This window comes from Triturus cristatus, chromosome 2_1 (assembly GCF_964204655.1).
Source record: "Triturus cristatus chromosome 2_1, aTriCri1.1, whole genome shotgun sequence".
NCBI lineage: Eukaryota > Metazoa > Chordata > Amphibia > Caudata > Salamandridae > Triturus > Triturus cristatus.
Genome location: NC_140581.1, coordinates 907,716,143 through 907,733,219, shown reverse-complemented (window position 1 = coordinate 907,733,219; position 17,077 = coordinate 907,716,143). Strand labels below are relative to the sequence as shown.

Here is a 17,077-nt window from a genome sequence, read left to right as displayed (position 1 = left end):
CTAATTTCAGGATAATCTGTAATTTATCATGAACGAAACCGGCCAAAGGCTAGTGTCCGGCCTCCCCTACATTACTCATACTTAAAGTGGTGCTGGCTGTAAAATGCACTACTTACCTAGCACAGAACAACCTCTTCAGGGGCTTAAAGTCTGTGGTCTGTCCACAGAGCAGAACCTAGACCACCCTCAAGAGAGCAAGAGAATTATCATTCACTTTGCGTGACAAAGGGTAGGCTTGGCCATGGATTTGCTTTGCTGTTTTGGTGGATTATGACATCAACAATCAAAATATCCAATGGTAATCAAATGTTAAAGTTGGAGTAACCGACCCTGAATGGGTCACATCCCTTTTTAATCATGTCTCACCAAGACAAAATGGCAGCCGTAAAGATAAATTTTGACGCAGCTACTCTTCAACATTTACTTGGTGCTCATTTTGGTCATCTTTGCAGGGAAACCATATTTATTTATATTAATATTATATAAATCATAATATATATTATTATATTTATATTTATTAATATGTATTCTGATGATACAGACACACACAAAGTTATCTGGAGATCCTGGATGTTCTTAGAGAGTTGTTGACTACCTCACACACTTCAAAACCAATGTATAACAATTGGTTCTGTCCCAAAGTATCAAATATGGAAGTAAAATATAGAAGTCTTGTTGCTGCTCCTGACTTCTGTTCAACTACCACACCTCTGTGTGTCCCCAAACCTCGAATTAAAAGGGCCATAACCTGGGAACTATTCTCAATGTCAATATGTTTCTAGAACCTCAGCTCAGTGTATCCTTTGGTCTATGATTCTTCTATGACACCCTAGCATCCTCCAAACCCCACTCAAAAGATCTTAAACTGGGAGTTGTGAACAATTACAATTTGTCTATAAATCTAAGTTTAACAACATAATAAAAATGTATGATCTGCCTTAATAGATTGCCATGGTGCTCACTTATATTAAATATTCCAACCACTCTTACAGGGTCCTTCCATTCACTTTGATGATCAAGCACCAACAAGCTCCAAACTACATATTCAGTGATACCATTGGATTGAAGCAAACTGCTCTGTTCTCTCCTGCAATGATACTCTATGTAAAGTCCTATTGTTTTAGTTGGTTATTTTTGTTGACTCTTGGCCTTACAATTCTGAGAATTAGCCCTCAGTTGCAAAATGCCTCCTAAAACTTCCTTTTTGCTTCACTGTTGAGCATGGCTTTCTTAGGAATCACCTGTGTGGCCACTGTTCTGCCCTTTCATTCTACTACTCATGAGTAAACCACTTACCCCTGCTGATTCTGCCGTAGCCACCCTTCTCGAGATGGGACTGCCCAGTCGCATTCTGATGCCTCCTGATGCCAGCGATCATATTAGGAAGACACCAGACGCCATGTAGTGTCGTCAATGGAGACTTGCCCCTTCTGTGCATCTAGACAATAACTCATTGCGCTGCATTAATAATCATCTTCCCTTGTGCATTACTTCAGCAGTAAAACTTTCATTAACTTCACTAACTAGGTCAGCACATTGAAATGAATCTCCGGGCAGTCAGTTGTGTTCTCCCTTAACTTTCTACTAATGTACTTATATTTCAATTAGGTAGGCACCGTACCTATCACTTTCTCCCTGAAACAAATGTGTGGTGTATGTGTGACTCACGTTATCACTGCAGTCATAGGTTTAGTTTACATTAAATACTATTTCTCTTCGTTTTTCCGTTATCTGTGCCTGAAGTCAAATCCCGGGCCAGGGGAATGGCTAGCTGTGTCAAGGTGGCGGTTGTATCGTGAGACCACTCCAGCCTGTGGCCCAACGATCCAGCAGTAGCCAGAATAATCTGGATGCCAATAGTCTTTACAGGTGCCACCTGTGGTGTGGATGGCATTATTTGCACGGTCTCCAAGGACGGCACTGCACCTTAGATCTAGCCACGAACATGCAGCCTGGGTGCATGTCATCTTAAGGCACAGGCTGAGTCTGGGAGTCCTGAGCAGGACTCAAGTACTGCTCTGTGTGTTGCTTGCCACTGAAGCAACCTATTGATGTCAGCACAATGATCCGCCCCCTCCCTGAAGACCCTGGGGTTCCTGGAGTCAGGCTGCTGTGCCCCATAAGAACTGTGAGTCTCTTCCCCCAGGGGGTCCCGATGTGCAACGGCAGTGGCCAGCACCATGAGGCCCCTGCAGACTTCACACTGCATGCACAGTTCCTCCATGGATTGAGACACCCCATACCCCCCTCTGTTGACACCTTTTGCCTTCCACGTGATGGGGGGAAACCCCTGAATAATACCCTGATATTCCCACGGCATTGAGGAAGGAGGCCCGTGGTGGGCCAAATGGGTGACATTGCTTCAGCTGTCCTTGGGGTGGAAGAGGCCGCTGGGGGGGGACTGCCATTACGCCCAAACCTGATGGAGATTGCGTGACCAGGGCATGAGTCATCCGTCGGTGTGAGCAGAGCTAGCACGACCAGGTGGGCATGAATACCAATGAGTGAGTAGCAATACGGCTGCTTTCTCGACCACTGACTCAGCGTGGGGATCCTCCCTCTCCCTCTCTTGTAGGCCTGTGAGGCCCTAGAACTAGGCCGCTAAAGTGCTGTACATCGGCGAGCAGATTTTCCCTCCAGGGGCCCAGACAGTCCGTAACAGTGATCCACACAGCGGGGTGTCGCGGCCCTCATACTGCACATGCAGCTCCTCGAGGGGGCTAAGGGGAGCTACCCTCTATATTGGCACTATTGGACTAATTAATGGAGAGTGCTTATCCACACCAAATGCCCCGACTGTGACTCTGAGAACTAGAGCATCAGCTGGTGCACACAGAGTGTACTGTGCCTAGGTTAGCGGGCGCACGCTGAGTAATACACAAGCCCAGTGATGCCTGGGCTCCTAATATAGTGGCCTGCATTGAAGGGCAGTCATGCGCTTGACCACGTGCCCTTGGGCTGCTGAAGGTGACTTTTCCCCCCTACACACCGCCTAAACAACCCTTCATTTGGAGCACCTCATTATCTTCTGCAATAATCAACCCGGAACAGTCCCCATTCATGTTGTGTTAGGAGAGCTAGCCCACCTGGGAAATGGTGCAGGGGGCACCAGTGTGCCTTCTGTCAAGTGAATTGACTAGAGTGTGGCAGTGAGCACATAGGTCCGCTCCAAAAGCCACACATTCATTACTCCTCGCTAACGACTGACATTGTCACCCAACACTTGTCTTCTGCCTTCCCTCTCACCCCACTGAGTGCCTCAGCAGAGGTCTGTGTAGAACTTAGACTGCTCGTGCCTCCCCTTGGATGGGTTTGCATGGTGTGGTGGGTCCCGCTGTTGCAAGATGACTAAAACTGGCTGGGGGCCCCACCTGAGACCCTCGGCTGTGGCCAGTTGTGAATGTCCCCTCACCTTCCTCTGGGCATCACTTGGCACCCATGTGAGACCCTGACCGTGCAGGACATCACTACGTAATGCCAGGAGTACACATCAAGGAGCACTGTTAAACTTTCAACGCTCGTGCCGCCCCGGTGTGAGGCCTTGCAGTGGAGGCCGCGAGACAGGCAGGTCTGCAGATAGCAGACACCCATTGCAGTACAACACTTCCCCCTCTCCAGGAGTCTGTTAACCCAACAATATTGCTGCCACTTAAGTACTAGTTGGCTTATCGCCTCCAGCAATGGGATGGAGGGATGGAGGGGAGGAGGGGCTCCCAGCTAGTGGGTTGTCCAGAGGCCAGGCCCACTGAACAAACTGAGCAGGTGATGCGATTGAAAGAACCAGCCAAAACCCTAGCGGATACTAAGCTGGACAAATGTACTGTTGCCAAGGCTGACAGCAGGCATGAACAATGCATCATTTAATGCGGTGGCAGTGGAAGTTGGACTATTACGCAATGACCAAAGAAAACGCACTGCCCATGTTAAGCATGCAGAGAGCACGTTGGATGAGATTCTGGCCAAAGTGACTGACCCAGAAGTGCAGTTACGGTCCCTCACGGCCAAGGTCCATAAGCTAGAAAACAGAGCCCATGATTCTGAGGGGAGGTTCTGTCGTAACAATCTCCGAATCATTGACTTCCCTGAGGGGTGGGGGCTCAGACCAGGTGCTATTCTTTGAGACATGGTTGGCGCAAGCATATTGAAGTTGAACATTTCTGTGTAATCATTACTGACAGCATTATGAAACGCTTGTATATATGATATGTGTGGTTTATTTCATTATGCTTGAGCATAGTTACTAGGAGTTCATTTTACTAAATATGACGTGTTGAATTTAAAACATGTTGAGATGTCTTTTCTCCTTAGGCTGCCATTATTTCATAGCCTTGTGCAATACACGTTGATACGTTTTGTCAAATGTTGCTTTACTTGTTTTGGTTCATGCGATATTCCTTTTGACAACAAAGATCTTTCTTTTGCACCTTTGTGTGTGAATGGTGGGAAAATGAACTCTCCCCTATATCTGTAAAGGGCAGCACAGTAAATAAGCTCTTTGTCAACTAACCTGTGAAGATGGAACGGACAGTCGTTTCTCATGATGTGTATGGGAAAAAATGCCGGAGTAACAGTTTATACCTGGAAAGATGGAAGGATGATCACATGACGATCAGACCTTTGTGGACCAACAATTGATGTCATGATTACAAATATGAACTTTATAACTACTCCATTAATGAGGAGCATGAGCCCTTTTTGAGCTTTACCTAAGCTCACACGACCCCTTTTCACCTTTACTTGCCTCCAACCTGTATGTTGAACCTTCTTTTATGACCCTTTGCCTTGCTGATGAACTTGCCTATTGGACGATTTAGAGCAGTTTGGTGAAAAATCAAACTTGGACTTTCCTGATTTATGCTCCATTCCCCATTGCTCATTCCCATGGACATTTCCATGAGTAGACTTTAACTTGATCCCCTTGCCCATGCTAAGAGAACCTTTTTGAGAACCAACTTCTTGCTTTGTTGGTGGTAGAAATTGTTTTATTTCCAAAAACCATCCTATTCATGGATTCTTTATTTAGGGATAGATTATTTCAAATAGATGTGTGATTTTATATTTTGAACTGTTAGATTTATGATTGAGCTTCTTAAAATGTTACTTATATGCATTGATTTTGGATCTTTAATTATCTAAAGTTGTCTGAGTCTTATTGAGTATAATGTTCTTTCTGTAGAAACGGTGCTGATTTTAAATGCATAACAGAGATAGTCACAGATTATTTTCAGAACATCAGGTTCTTTTGCTCTTGTTCTGTGTAGCCACAGCAGAGCTCTTGGCTTGTATGATTCTTGTTAGACTAAACTTCTTTAGAAGGTTCAGTCTACCAATTGCAATACTTTTTTCTATAGCATGGTTTTGAGAGTAATATACCTGAACCTGATCACCAATTTGCGAGTTGGCTACCAATTAATGGTCGTCATTGGGTAGCTGTCAGTTGGATATCCCCTTTTTCCACCCCTCACTATGACAGAGAAAGGTCCAATGGAGGACTATTACCTCTAAGGTGAAGTATTGAGTAGGAGTTTTAAGGGTATGTTTGTAAGTGTATTTGGCCTCCTGCTGCAAAAAAACTTGGTAGTAGAGTATTCGTTCAGTCTAGTGATATGAAGGGTTTAGGGTGTCCAAAATAGATTTCCCTGTCCTGTCCAATAGCCCAAAATCCCATGGTTCGGCAGAAGGATTGATGGCGTAACTGATGGATTTCGTCAACTTGTAGCAGCAAACGGAGTGTGATTATTAATAGGGTTGTGCTTTGTGTTTGCTTGGGCTTAAGATTACGGTGTTTTAAAATGGCTATGTGTTGATTGAGCGAAGTGATGAAATGGTTAAAGTCCATATAATGTTAAAGTCCATGTATGATTGTGGCACTTTAATGCAAAGAAGTTGAAGTTGTTATCAGGTTCGTTTGGGGCCTAAGATCCCTAGATATATATACCTACGTGGTGGTCTTAGTGTAGAAGACACTAAGGGGCAGATTTATATCGGACTTGCGCCACTTTTACGCCGCCGTTGCGTCACTTTTGTGACGCAGCGGCGGCGTAAACCCTGCGCCATGTTGCGCCCCATTTACATCGTGACGCATCTATGGAGATGCGTCACGGTGTAAAGCCCTGCACCACATGAAACCTGCATCAGGTTTCATGTGGGCGTTCCAACTTAGGGGGGGCGTTCCATCACAGGAACGCCCCTGAAAAGTGACTCCGTGAAATCTATAAGATTTCACTGAGTCACTTTCCCAACGCTGATGCGTCAAAACCCTGCGCCTGCTTGAAGCAGACGTAAGGCTTGACGCACCATGTTAGGGATAGGAAAGGTTGGAACAGTGCTGGAGTTGCGTCGCGCTTGCGACGCAACTTCAGCACTGCGCCAACCTTACGCCGGCAGATGCGTCACGTATCTACTTGTCCTTGCGCCACGATGCGCCGCATTGTAAATGCGGCGCATCTGCGGTGGCGCAAGGGCAAACTTGCGTGACACATCTTCCCAGGCGCATCCATGCTGATTTGCAGGGATGCGCCAGGGAACATAAATCTGCCCCTTAGTACGTTTTCTGCTGTCTTGTGATGTTTGTTGTGAGACGTCGTTGATAACATCATATGGAAAGAGACTTCCTTTGAGTGTTAGTGGTAAACGATTGGTATAGTCGATATCAGGTGCACAGGGAGTAACTGTATCAATTAAGGGTGAAATCCCACTGGTCGAGATTTTATTTGAAGTGAATGAGAAGTATTGGTATAGAAATAAGATTATTTAATATTTCATTTGAGTGAGAGACATCCTTCCTTTAGTGGAGCAGAAAGTTTTATGTTAAAATGTTTGCATATTGTCTTCTGTATTTGCTTTGAAAACGCGCCAAAGAAAATTGTAAAGGAGGGTGAGCTGCTGCAAAGAGTGAGATTGATGTCACAGGGTGTCATGCTGTGATTGGTTGACTACGTCATAGAAAGTCACGCTGTTCTTGGTTGCGATTGCCAAACTAGAGAATTGTGTGAGATTTTCATTTCCTGGTTTTGTGGAAAACATTTGTGAAATACAAAATTGAATTAAAAAAAAAGTTTTTCAAAGCTTCACAAAAACTGATACAAGGAGGTGTGACAATACCTGTTAGAATAGTAGAAGATACACCAATTGATGGTGCACCAGGATACATCGTATTGCTGGACCAAGGATTACATCCATGTCTTTGGCTTAAACATTGGCATGAAATTACAGAGAATGAAGAGGGTCTAAGGCTTCCTTGTTATGGGGCATTTAATTTGAGAATGATTGCGAATTTGAGGAGGAAACTATACAAAATTAAACCACCTCCTAGACTAGTTCAGATTGAAGCATTAAATACATGGGAACACCTAGCTCATCAGAAAGAGAAAGAAAAATATTATGCAAGGTATAGGGAACCCCTAGATTACCTTGCAGAAGCTAGATGGGATGCACAAAAAAAGCATGATGTTGTTCAGGGAACAAGAATGTATCCCATGATATCTGCTGAAGGAGAAATTAAGGGAAAAGGAAAAGAGAAAAGGAAATACACTGAGATAGAAAAGAGTGATGCTGAAATGAAAGAAGAAGATAATGTCATAGATGACGATCTATTAAATGACTTATTGTTGAATCATCCACCACCATACAATAAATCTCACAGTGAGAGTACGATAGACAAAAATACAGCTGAGATTCCAAATGCCCCTGTTATGCCTGAAGTATCGAAAGAAACTACACTGGTTTCTCCAGTAAGAGGGGGAATAACAGCTACATTGAAACCTTATGAATTGAATGCTCCAGGCGCTTTAACTGTTCCTGTTACTATTGGTCCTGTTGGACCCCTTTATAAATATGGGTGACATACTGCACACACTAAATTACTAAATTACCTGCAGGAATGAATGTCTGGCGCATGGAAATCCATTAGATTTGACAACGAGATCTTTGCTTTAGGAACCAATGGTTCCCACTCGAAGTGATGCTACTGGTACTAAGAGTATAGGTTCCAATTCAAATCAGGCACAAATTGATCAGAGAAGCAGAATGGTTCTGAGGTTACCACCTTTTTATGTCCCCAGAACAGGTGAACCTCCTGAATTAAGTTATCATGATACTGAAATTACTGTGCCAGTGAACATTTCTGTTCCAGATACATCCGCAATAGACATGCAACCTGAAACGAGAAGAGATTTGACTAATTCAAACATTTCAAGAGAAACATTTGGACTTACTCCACAATAATTAAATGATAGGCGTAAAAGATGTAATACCCCAATTATTAATAATCAAAGTTCTGACACTGCTCCAGTCCCACTGAAGGAAACATATTAGATGTACCCAAGCTGAAAGTAGAGCTGGAAGAAAAGTTTTGGGGAGCTCTAAGTTCATCTCAATTAGATACCTACCAGGAAGAGTAACTGTTGTTCCTGTGTAAAGATAATACCAGACAAGCGAGACAAACACATGAGAAGCTAATTGGCTCATAAATATAAAATCGACATTCAGAAATGAAAGGTTTTACAAAAGACATACAGATTAGACTTTAGTGATAACGATTTTGCAAACGTGAGGCCAGCTGAAATGAAATTACAGAATAAGGAACTGATGACACTGATCAAGATATGGAACGAGAGAAAGAGATGAGAAGGTAGGTGGTCAAAAGAGAAGGAAGTACAGAGAGTTAGGAGGCAGAGACTTCCAGTTGTAATTGACAAAGGATTAGATGAAGTACAGATGCTTCCTATGAGAGATACCTGATGGAGGGTATTTGCATGTGCCATGGACTAAAGGTGATATTTTGTCATATTCAATAGATTTGAATATGCTGTTTGACATTGTGGTTCCTGGAGACTTGTAGACCGAGTGTAACATTTCTGTAGATTGGCCTGATGCAGAACCAGAAAGGGATCCTAGTGGCAGTGCCCTATCTCCAGTTGTATTGAAGAAAAAAAGTGATTAGTTTCCAGAAAAACAAGATTTCTCCTAAAGAAATCGATTGGCTAACAATTGACAGAACTACTCAAGAACTTAAAGAATCAGTTCATGCTTTTTATGAGATAAATACAGGTTTTCAGACAGTACAGTGGAACAGCAAATGTGGCAGAAAAAGATATGGGATAATTTGTGAATGGTTTAAGACCTGAGATTACATCCATGATTCAGCAGCTATTAATAAGTTGGTAGACAGACCGAATGATGAGATTTTGCGTTAAGTACTGCGGAGGCGAATTCGAATTAAAGTACAAAAAGTTGAAAGAGAAATTAATGATAGCACAGATGAAAGCAGTCCAAAAAGTACAGAATCCTTTTGACAATACAGTTTCAGCACTTGGAGGATTTAACTCGGTTCCTTTGATGTAATGTGTCAATGGTTTTCAGCACCTGAATTTCCAATCACAAGGTAGAGGTTGTGGTGTTTCAGTGGATTCTAGAATGGGTGTTGATTTGTTGGCTTTGAAAAAAATGAATCCTTGTCACGTGTGATGAAAAATTTGAACATTGGAAACACAAGCATAAATTGAATGTAAATAATTTGGGAAATCAGATGCAGAATGAAGGGAATGGATAGTTTCATGGAAATTACATGGTCTAGATTTAACAGACACAAAGACAGAGTTAAAAATCCTAATACAGCCCAATCAATGCAGTTACCTCAAGCTCCAATGCCTCAACGGAATGTTCAGGTTCAGAGGTACAATATGAATCAGAACCAGCAGATGAATAGAAATTCATTCCAAAATCAAAATGCGTCACAACAGTATTTGATTCAGACAGATGATCTTGATCAGGACCCGTCGGCCTGACAGTCCCTCAGGGGAAGGAGGACTGCATGCTTGCCGCAGCCTTAGAGGCAGACCAGAGTGCTCCATGTGTGGCCGGAGAGGTAAACAGGAATCATGTCTCATTCCTCGTTGACACTGGTGCTACCCACTTAACTGCAAGAACAGCAGAGGATCCTAACATACCCCTCTCTGTAGAAAGTATCCAAGTTGTAGGAGTTGCAACAAACAAAGTTGTCCACCCCAATTTTAGGACCAGTTCCTGTTAAAATAGGGTCATTTGAAGATCAAAATTGATTTGTGGTGTGTGATTCAAGGCCAGTGAATCTGCTTGGATGAGATCTACTATGTACCTTAAAGTGTTCCATCTATTGCACTCCCAATGGTATTAAGTTTCATATCAATGATGAGGGTGTTGTTTTTAAACTTTCCCGATAGAGATCTGACATGGGAAGGTATCCCTTATTTGCAAAAGAGGATCTATTGAGAACACTACATTACATAGCATTAACTGTACACAACCCAACTATCTCTCCTATCACTCGTTGTCTATATGCTTGTTGATAAAAATAGAATATTGTAAATATAGAAGCAAGTGGTTTAAGCAATTCTGCAAAGTTTGGAACAAACATATCACAGCACATTTCAATGGTACTGTTCAAAATGTGAAATGTGCAGATCAGCTTCGTTGATGAGTATATTTAAGATAAATTATGTTAGTCCTTCAAGCGGTACACCAAGATTAAAATTCAAATCCATAAGGTTTGTTTCAAGGAAGTTCAGGTGGACTCGTAATGTTAAAGCAAAAGTTAGCAAACTCCTGCCCCTATTCATTTGTTGGCAGATAAGTCCATCCAGGATATGAGTGCTTCTGACTGGGTACTCTTGCTCTTTTTGATCTCTTTACAACTGTTCACTCATCATCACTCTCACTCTGGTCAGACTGCTCAGAACTTTCAGGAATGGTTTGTGGTACTCACACTCTTCCTTCTGTTCAGCAACATCGCAGTATCTCAACTTTTCTGGGCCAACCGTCCCTGGGTACAACTCGCTTTCTTGGTGCACTAGGCCTTTCATTAGGGCCAACACTTCTCATAGTCAACTCTACTAGCTGAGACCCTTCGGTACTGACACTAGTTGACTCTCTTGGACTCAGGCCCAATGAGTGCTGTCCCTGCTGCTTGCTGATCCCCAACAGCTTAATTAACCTGTGCCCTCTGTCCCGCTCTAACTACCGGCACAGCAGGGACAGGTGCTGCTAAATTATCAAGGGGACATGTGACTCTGCAAGTATGTGCAGCGTGTACCCAGTTCGGGAGACCTCCAAACTTTACAGCAGTGTTGGTAACCAGAATCACCTTGTAAGGTCCTTTCCAATAGGGCTGCCAGCACGATTTTTGCCCTTGCTTCTTCACCAGGACCTAGTCGGTGGGACTGGGGTCATGGCACTGCTCCTGTTGAGTCACAAGGGCAGCCTCTCCAACCTGGTAAGACGCAGAACGTACCACATCAGGGAAACCGTTACAATAGTCCAGGACCAGATCATCTGTTATGTTAATAAGAGCATTGGCAGGGACAGCTGGCTCTCTCATCACTTGGCCTATTATAACTTCATGGGGCGACAATCCTGTTCTCCTGTCTGGTGTACTTTTCAAACTCATCAACACAAGAGGCAATGCATCGGGCCACTTAAAAGATGTTATAGCGCACACCTTTGCCAATCGGGATTTCAATGTGACATTATTTGTTTGTCAAGCCCAAAATCCTCTGGAGGGTAACTGCAATGGAGCTTATGTTCAACCTGTAATGCTGCACATAACATTTTCAGGACCTCTTTATTTTAAGGAGTTCCTCTGTGTGACTCGAGAGAAGTCTGGAAGCCGAACCTCGGAATCAACTCCCTTAATGTCAATTTAGCTACTGTCAAGCTGTCATTCCTTTGTGTTGGATTAGCTTCCACCCACTTTGAGAAAATGCAAACGATAACCAAAACATATCTCAATCCATTGCAAAGGGGCATTTCAATAAAGTCCATTTGCATCTGGTCGAAAGTACCTGCTGATTTCCCTATGTGGCTCATTGTAACAGGCGTTCACTTTCCAACATTTTGTTGTTGACACACTATATATTTCTGGTAGAGATTTTTAGCAATCAATCTGAATCTGAGGTTAAACCACAATTGTTGAAAGAGGCGCATCATGTCATCTCTTCCCAATGTCCAGCCATAGGTGGTAACAAACTATCAGGTAATACAGGTCTGCCATAAGTGTAAATCCAAATATCATCCTCCCTTCTGGTGCAACCAGCTCGCACCCAACTTTGTTGTTCTGTTTCTGACACTCTTTCCTGTAATTGTCTAACTCTTCCCAGGTGTCTATTGCGGTTAACAATAGGTTTCCATTTTTGACGTCTTGTGTTTCATTTACTAGATCCCGCTTAAAGGTATGAGAATGTATGGCATAGTATTTGGCCATCTCCTCAGCATATTTATTGGCAACGGTTACATAGTTAGTACCTTGCTTGTGAGCTACACCCATGACTACTGCAATTTGAGCAGGCAATTGTAGGTTCTTCACACTTTCTCCATTTCGTAATGGCGATCCGGAGAAAATCATGAACTCTCGCTGTGTCCACTATTGCCCAAAGTCATGTACGACTCCAAAGCCGTACTGACTGTAAGTAAAAATTGTAACTCTGAGTTGTTCTGAAATGCTGCAAGCCTGCGTCAAGGCAATCAGCTTTGATACTTGAGCCAAGTACACTCCTTGCAATCATGACGCTTTCACAGCTCCTGCAACAGTACAAACAGCAAATGCAGCCTTCAGGTTTCCTTCATTGTTATGCAAGCGAGAACCATCAACAAACAACACATGATCAGATTGAGGCAATAGCTCATCCATTATATCAGGTTGGGGCTTTGCACATAATTCAGTCACATTTAGGCAATCCTTTTCAACATCATCACTCACAGTTTCATGTCCAGGCAGTGGCAATAGATTGATGGGTTCAATATTGTGCATCTTTTAAGTGTAATATTCTCTGCACACAGAAGTATTTGTTCGTACATAGTCAATCGACTATTGGTTAAATACTGTGTCCGAGTATGGTTCAACAGTATTTCCACTGAGTGAGGGACAAACACAGCCAATGGATTTCCCATGACTATACTTTCACTCTGTTCAAGATTCAAACATGTAGATGCAACAGCTTTCAAACATCCAGGCAATGCTGCAGCCACAGGATCAAGAGTCGCTGAAAACTAAGTGACTGGACTGCAATTGCCTCCGTGCATCTGAGTCAGTATTGAGAGAGTGCAGCCTTCTCTCTCACTTCAAAATAACACAAAGCACTTGTTGTAATCAGGCATTCCCAGAGCCGGTGCCCTACAAAGGCATTCTCGCAGCTCAGTGAAGGCTGTCATATAACTGTCATCCCAGGGTACCGGATAAGACACATGTTTTTGTGTGTCAACCTTTGGAGAGATTTCGCTGTCAATGAAAAATGTCCATTGTTGACAGTAGCCCACCATTCCTAAGAATATGCAGACTTCTTTTTGGGTAGTTTGCAGACTCATGTTTTGAATCACAGAGATTCTTTCTTGTGACACTTTCCTTGCCCCCTTTTCAATGTGGTGCCCTAAGTATAGGACTTCAGTGTGGCAAAACTGTATCTTAGTTGTGGGTACTTTATGTCCATTTTTGCCCAGATGATTCAGAAGAGCAATGGTATCAGTCTTGCAAGATTCCTTTGAATTTGACACCACTAGTAGATTGCCAATGTACTGCACTAGAACTGAGTGATTTGGCATTACCAGACACTGAAGATTTTTCTTGAGAATATGATTGAAAATTGAGGGGCTTTCCGTATACCCTTATGGGGCTAGGCGCCAAGACATGATAACCAAAATAGAAAGCGTAAAGGAACTGGCTATCCTCATGCAAGGGAATAGAAAAAAAGCTTGACAAAAATCTATGACTGAAAACCATTCAGCTTTTCATGGAATTTGAAACAGGATCACAGCTGGATTCAGTACTACAGGACAGTAGGGGACAACAATGGCATTCACATTCCGCAAATCCTGCACAATACGATACTTGCCATTCCGCTTCTGCAAGCCCATAATGGGATAGTTACATGGACTCCCCATTATCTACTTTTAGATCCCTTGCTCAATCATTGAGTCGATCACTGGCGTAATTCTGGCAATAGTATCTTGAGTCAAATTGTACTGTGAGATTCTTGGATATTCTGTATTGGGTTTGACTGTGATTCTGACTGGTTCAACACCTTTGATTAGTCCAATATCTTTACCTGTAAAGTCAGAGACTTTAGGCAACACAATGTATCTCAGCTTAAAGAGGTGAATCTTCAACTATTTTCTAAATTGGAGCAGTGTTGGGCAGTCCTGAAGGGTGAATATTTACATGTGTATATGTGTTAAAGAGAAAGAAGAAATATGAGTGTGTGTTTGAGATGCACAGAGGCATATTTACAACGGCTTATCGCCACAGGACCATCCCTTTTTGTGATGTTCCTGTGGCAAGAAACCCTTTGCCTTATTTACAAGGTGGCGTTAAGCCACTTAACGTGGCCCCCTTTCACACTGCACTTTGAGTTAAAGGGGTGGGTAATGGGTGTTTGCTGTGGGCGTTCTGCCGCAACACCCATTGATTTTGACGCTGCCCCCTGTTTACAAAGGTGGTGTAAATATGGGGCAGCACCAAAATTGAGACAAAAAATAACCTGTACTAACATGGCAAAACAAAGAGAAATTATGAATTTCTCTTATTTTTGCTGTTTCTATGTGTGCTGCATTTCTTCATGAATGATTATTTATGTGCAGGAAAGTGTCCCTTTCTGCACATAAACAATCCTTAAAAAAATTATGATTTGCAACTTCTGTGTGTGCTGCATGCAGCACACATAGGAGTTACAAATCACCATTAGTGAATGTTTATGTGAAGGAAGGGACATCTTCCTGCATATAAACAATCATTCCCTCAATGCAGGCACCCTTGCACTCTGGTGTAAGGGTGCCTGCGTTGGCACTAGGCAGCTGAATTTAGCGCCAGGGGGAGAGAAAATGCAGGGGTGTGCCGCATCATTGTAAATACGGCGCATCCCTGCGTTTTCAGAATGGCGGAGTGCGGCATTCAAAATTTTAGCTTAACACTGAGCTCCACTATTCTTTCGGAAATATGCCCCACAGTGCATTATAAAAGTATATATGGCTGAATATCTGTTTGAGTGTGAGACAGTGTGTGTGTATGTGCTGTATGTGTGTGTGTGTGTGCATTAGCACCAAAGAGTCCCTGGTAGTAGCAGTCTACTGCCACCCTCAGGCTCCAGCAAGGAGGCAGCTCTTTTGTATTGGAAGTTCTGGTGGAGGGAGATGGGACTGGCAGAGCAGGTTCAAAACAAAGGCTTTACTACTGCCAGCAATTTACAACCACTACGTGTTTCAAAATATGATGGAGACAAACCCTTCCAACAACATTAGAGCGGGACATGCACACATTTTATTTCAGTTTATTCAGTTCTTCTAAATGCATTTCTCAAATGTAATATTTCGATTACGTCATTGATACCACACAAATCATACAGTACAACATTTTTAAGATCATGGAACTTACATCTGTGTCAGAAGCATCACCTCCAAAGCTCTCGTGCGCAAGCTGTGTTCTTGGAAAATTCCTTGGAGGCTTGTAGTCTGCTTCTGAGTCATATTCATTTGAGTCTCTCAGGGTGGATAAGCCACTGTCTATGCAGCTCTCAGGCAGGCTGTCCACCTCATAGTTCATCCTTTGCATAGGGTCACACATTGCCAAAGAATCATAATCCTCATCCATGTAGCACGAGCGTGGAGAACGACTAAGGGAATGCAAATGGAAATTGAAGAATGTCCTTGAGTGACCACATTCATGATTAGCACATTTTCTATTCTCTACTAGCAATGAAAGGCACAGATGATAACCCTGTATTGCATTCCTTACCGTTCATGTAATTAGTGCTGTGAGTTGTTCATTAGATACATCCCTTCATGTGAATGTCAGTTGTTACTTTGCAAACAATTACTTGGGGAAAATGGAAAGTGGTCAAAATGAAGCCATCATGAGAGGGAAACAACCTTTACAACGCAGTCATTACATCGCACTACCTATACATAGCAGTCATTACATCGCAACATCCTTTACATTGAATGTCATTACAACGCAGCCATTACATCGCATGTCACTACAATGCATGTCATTACAACGCATGTTACTACAATGCAGGCATTACATCGCAAGTCATTACAATGCATACCATTACAATGCATAGTACCCTTACACTATCCAACACTTACCCTACTGTTGCACTCACTGGAGTTAGAATAGTAATTATCACCCCTATACTATCCAACACTTACCTTAAATGCAATGTAATGGTATGCATTGTAATGGTATGCGTTGTAAAGGTATAATGCGATGTAATGGAATGCGTTGTAAAGGATGCTGCATTCTAAAAACTGCTTTGTAAAGGCATGCGTTGTAAATGTATGTGTTGTAACGTCATACATTCTGTTGTAGATAGGAACCACTCAACAAAGTAGGAGTTACTACTGGAAAACGCGTCAGTGCAAGTTAGGCCAATTTAGTCCTCCCTGAATCAATTAGGTAAATGCAAAAGAGAAGTGAGGAACTAAGGGCAGATTCTGCTCTTGGTGGTCTGTTTGTGCTCCTGCTGGAGGGTGAAACACATCACCCTCTCTGGCAGGAGAAGGTTTGCGCATTTGAACATTGAGATGATGCTTTTTCCCTATCCCAAAGAAAAAAAAACTCTATGGTAGTCATTCCACTTCAAGACTCTGCCACTTAACTGCATACGCATGTGATGAATAATGAATATATAGAATTTGTTTTGTCTTATTTAGATCTAATTATTCTATTTTAATTGAAGAAAGACAGTAGCAGAGTCTGATGGAGAAAATACTTTGAAAAAGTAATAAACACAAGAAAAAACAAATCTTACCTCTCATACGATGGAATTTGCGGATTCTGGCTTTCATTAAACCTGGGACTGTTTCTTGAGATGGTATTCCCTGGTGAACCATTGGCTACACGCTGCAATACACAAACACAGCTTGAGTCCTAATGTCTGTACATTTTAAATTTCCTGTGTGGTTTCTGATGATTATTGTTAATGTTTTATTGCCGCAAACCATGTGGAACAAATTCATATAAGCTTGCACAGGAGCAAAACTTGAAATGTCCAGAACCCTCCTATCCTGTTATACTGCGTTATAGACCTGATTAAGAGTGGTCCATACCTCA

At 42.6% G+C, this 17,077-nt stretch overlaps 1 protein-coding gene across 1 annotated transcript in view; it reads right to left on the bottom strand.

The window, feature by feature from the left end:
- RASEF (RAS and EF-hand domain containing) overlaps positions 1 to 17,077 on the bottom strand; it is a 298,021-nt gene that overhangs the window by 49,867 nt on the left and 231,077 nt on the right. Inside the window, exons 9-10 of the mRNA XM_085633180.1 lie at positions 16,776 to 16,867; positions 15,398 to 15,635 (exon numbers count right to left, since the gene is read on the bottom strand). Coding sequence (XP_085489306.1) covers positions 15,398 to 15,635; positions 16,776 to 16,867 — 330 coding nt within the window. The remainder of the gene's footprint in view (positions 1 to 15,397; positions 15,636 to 16,775; positions 16,868 to 17,077) is intronic.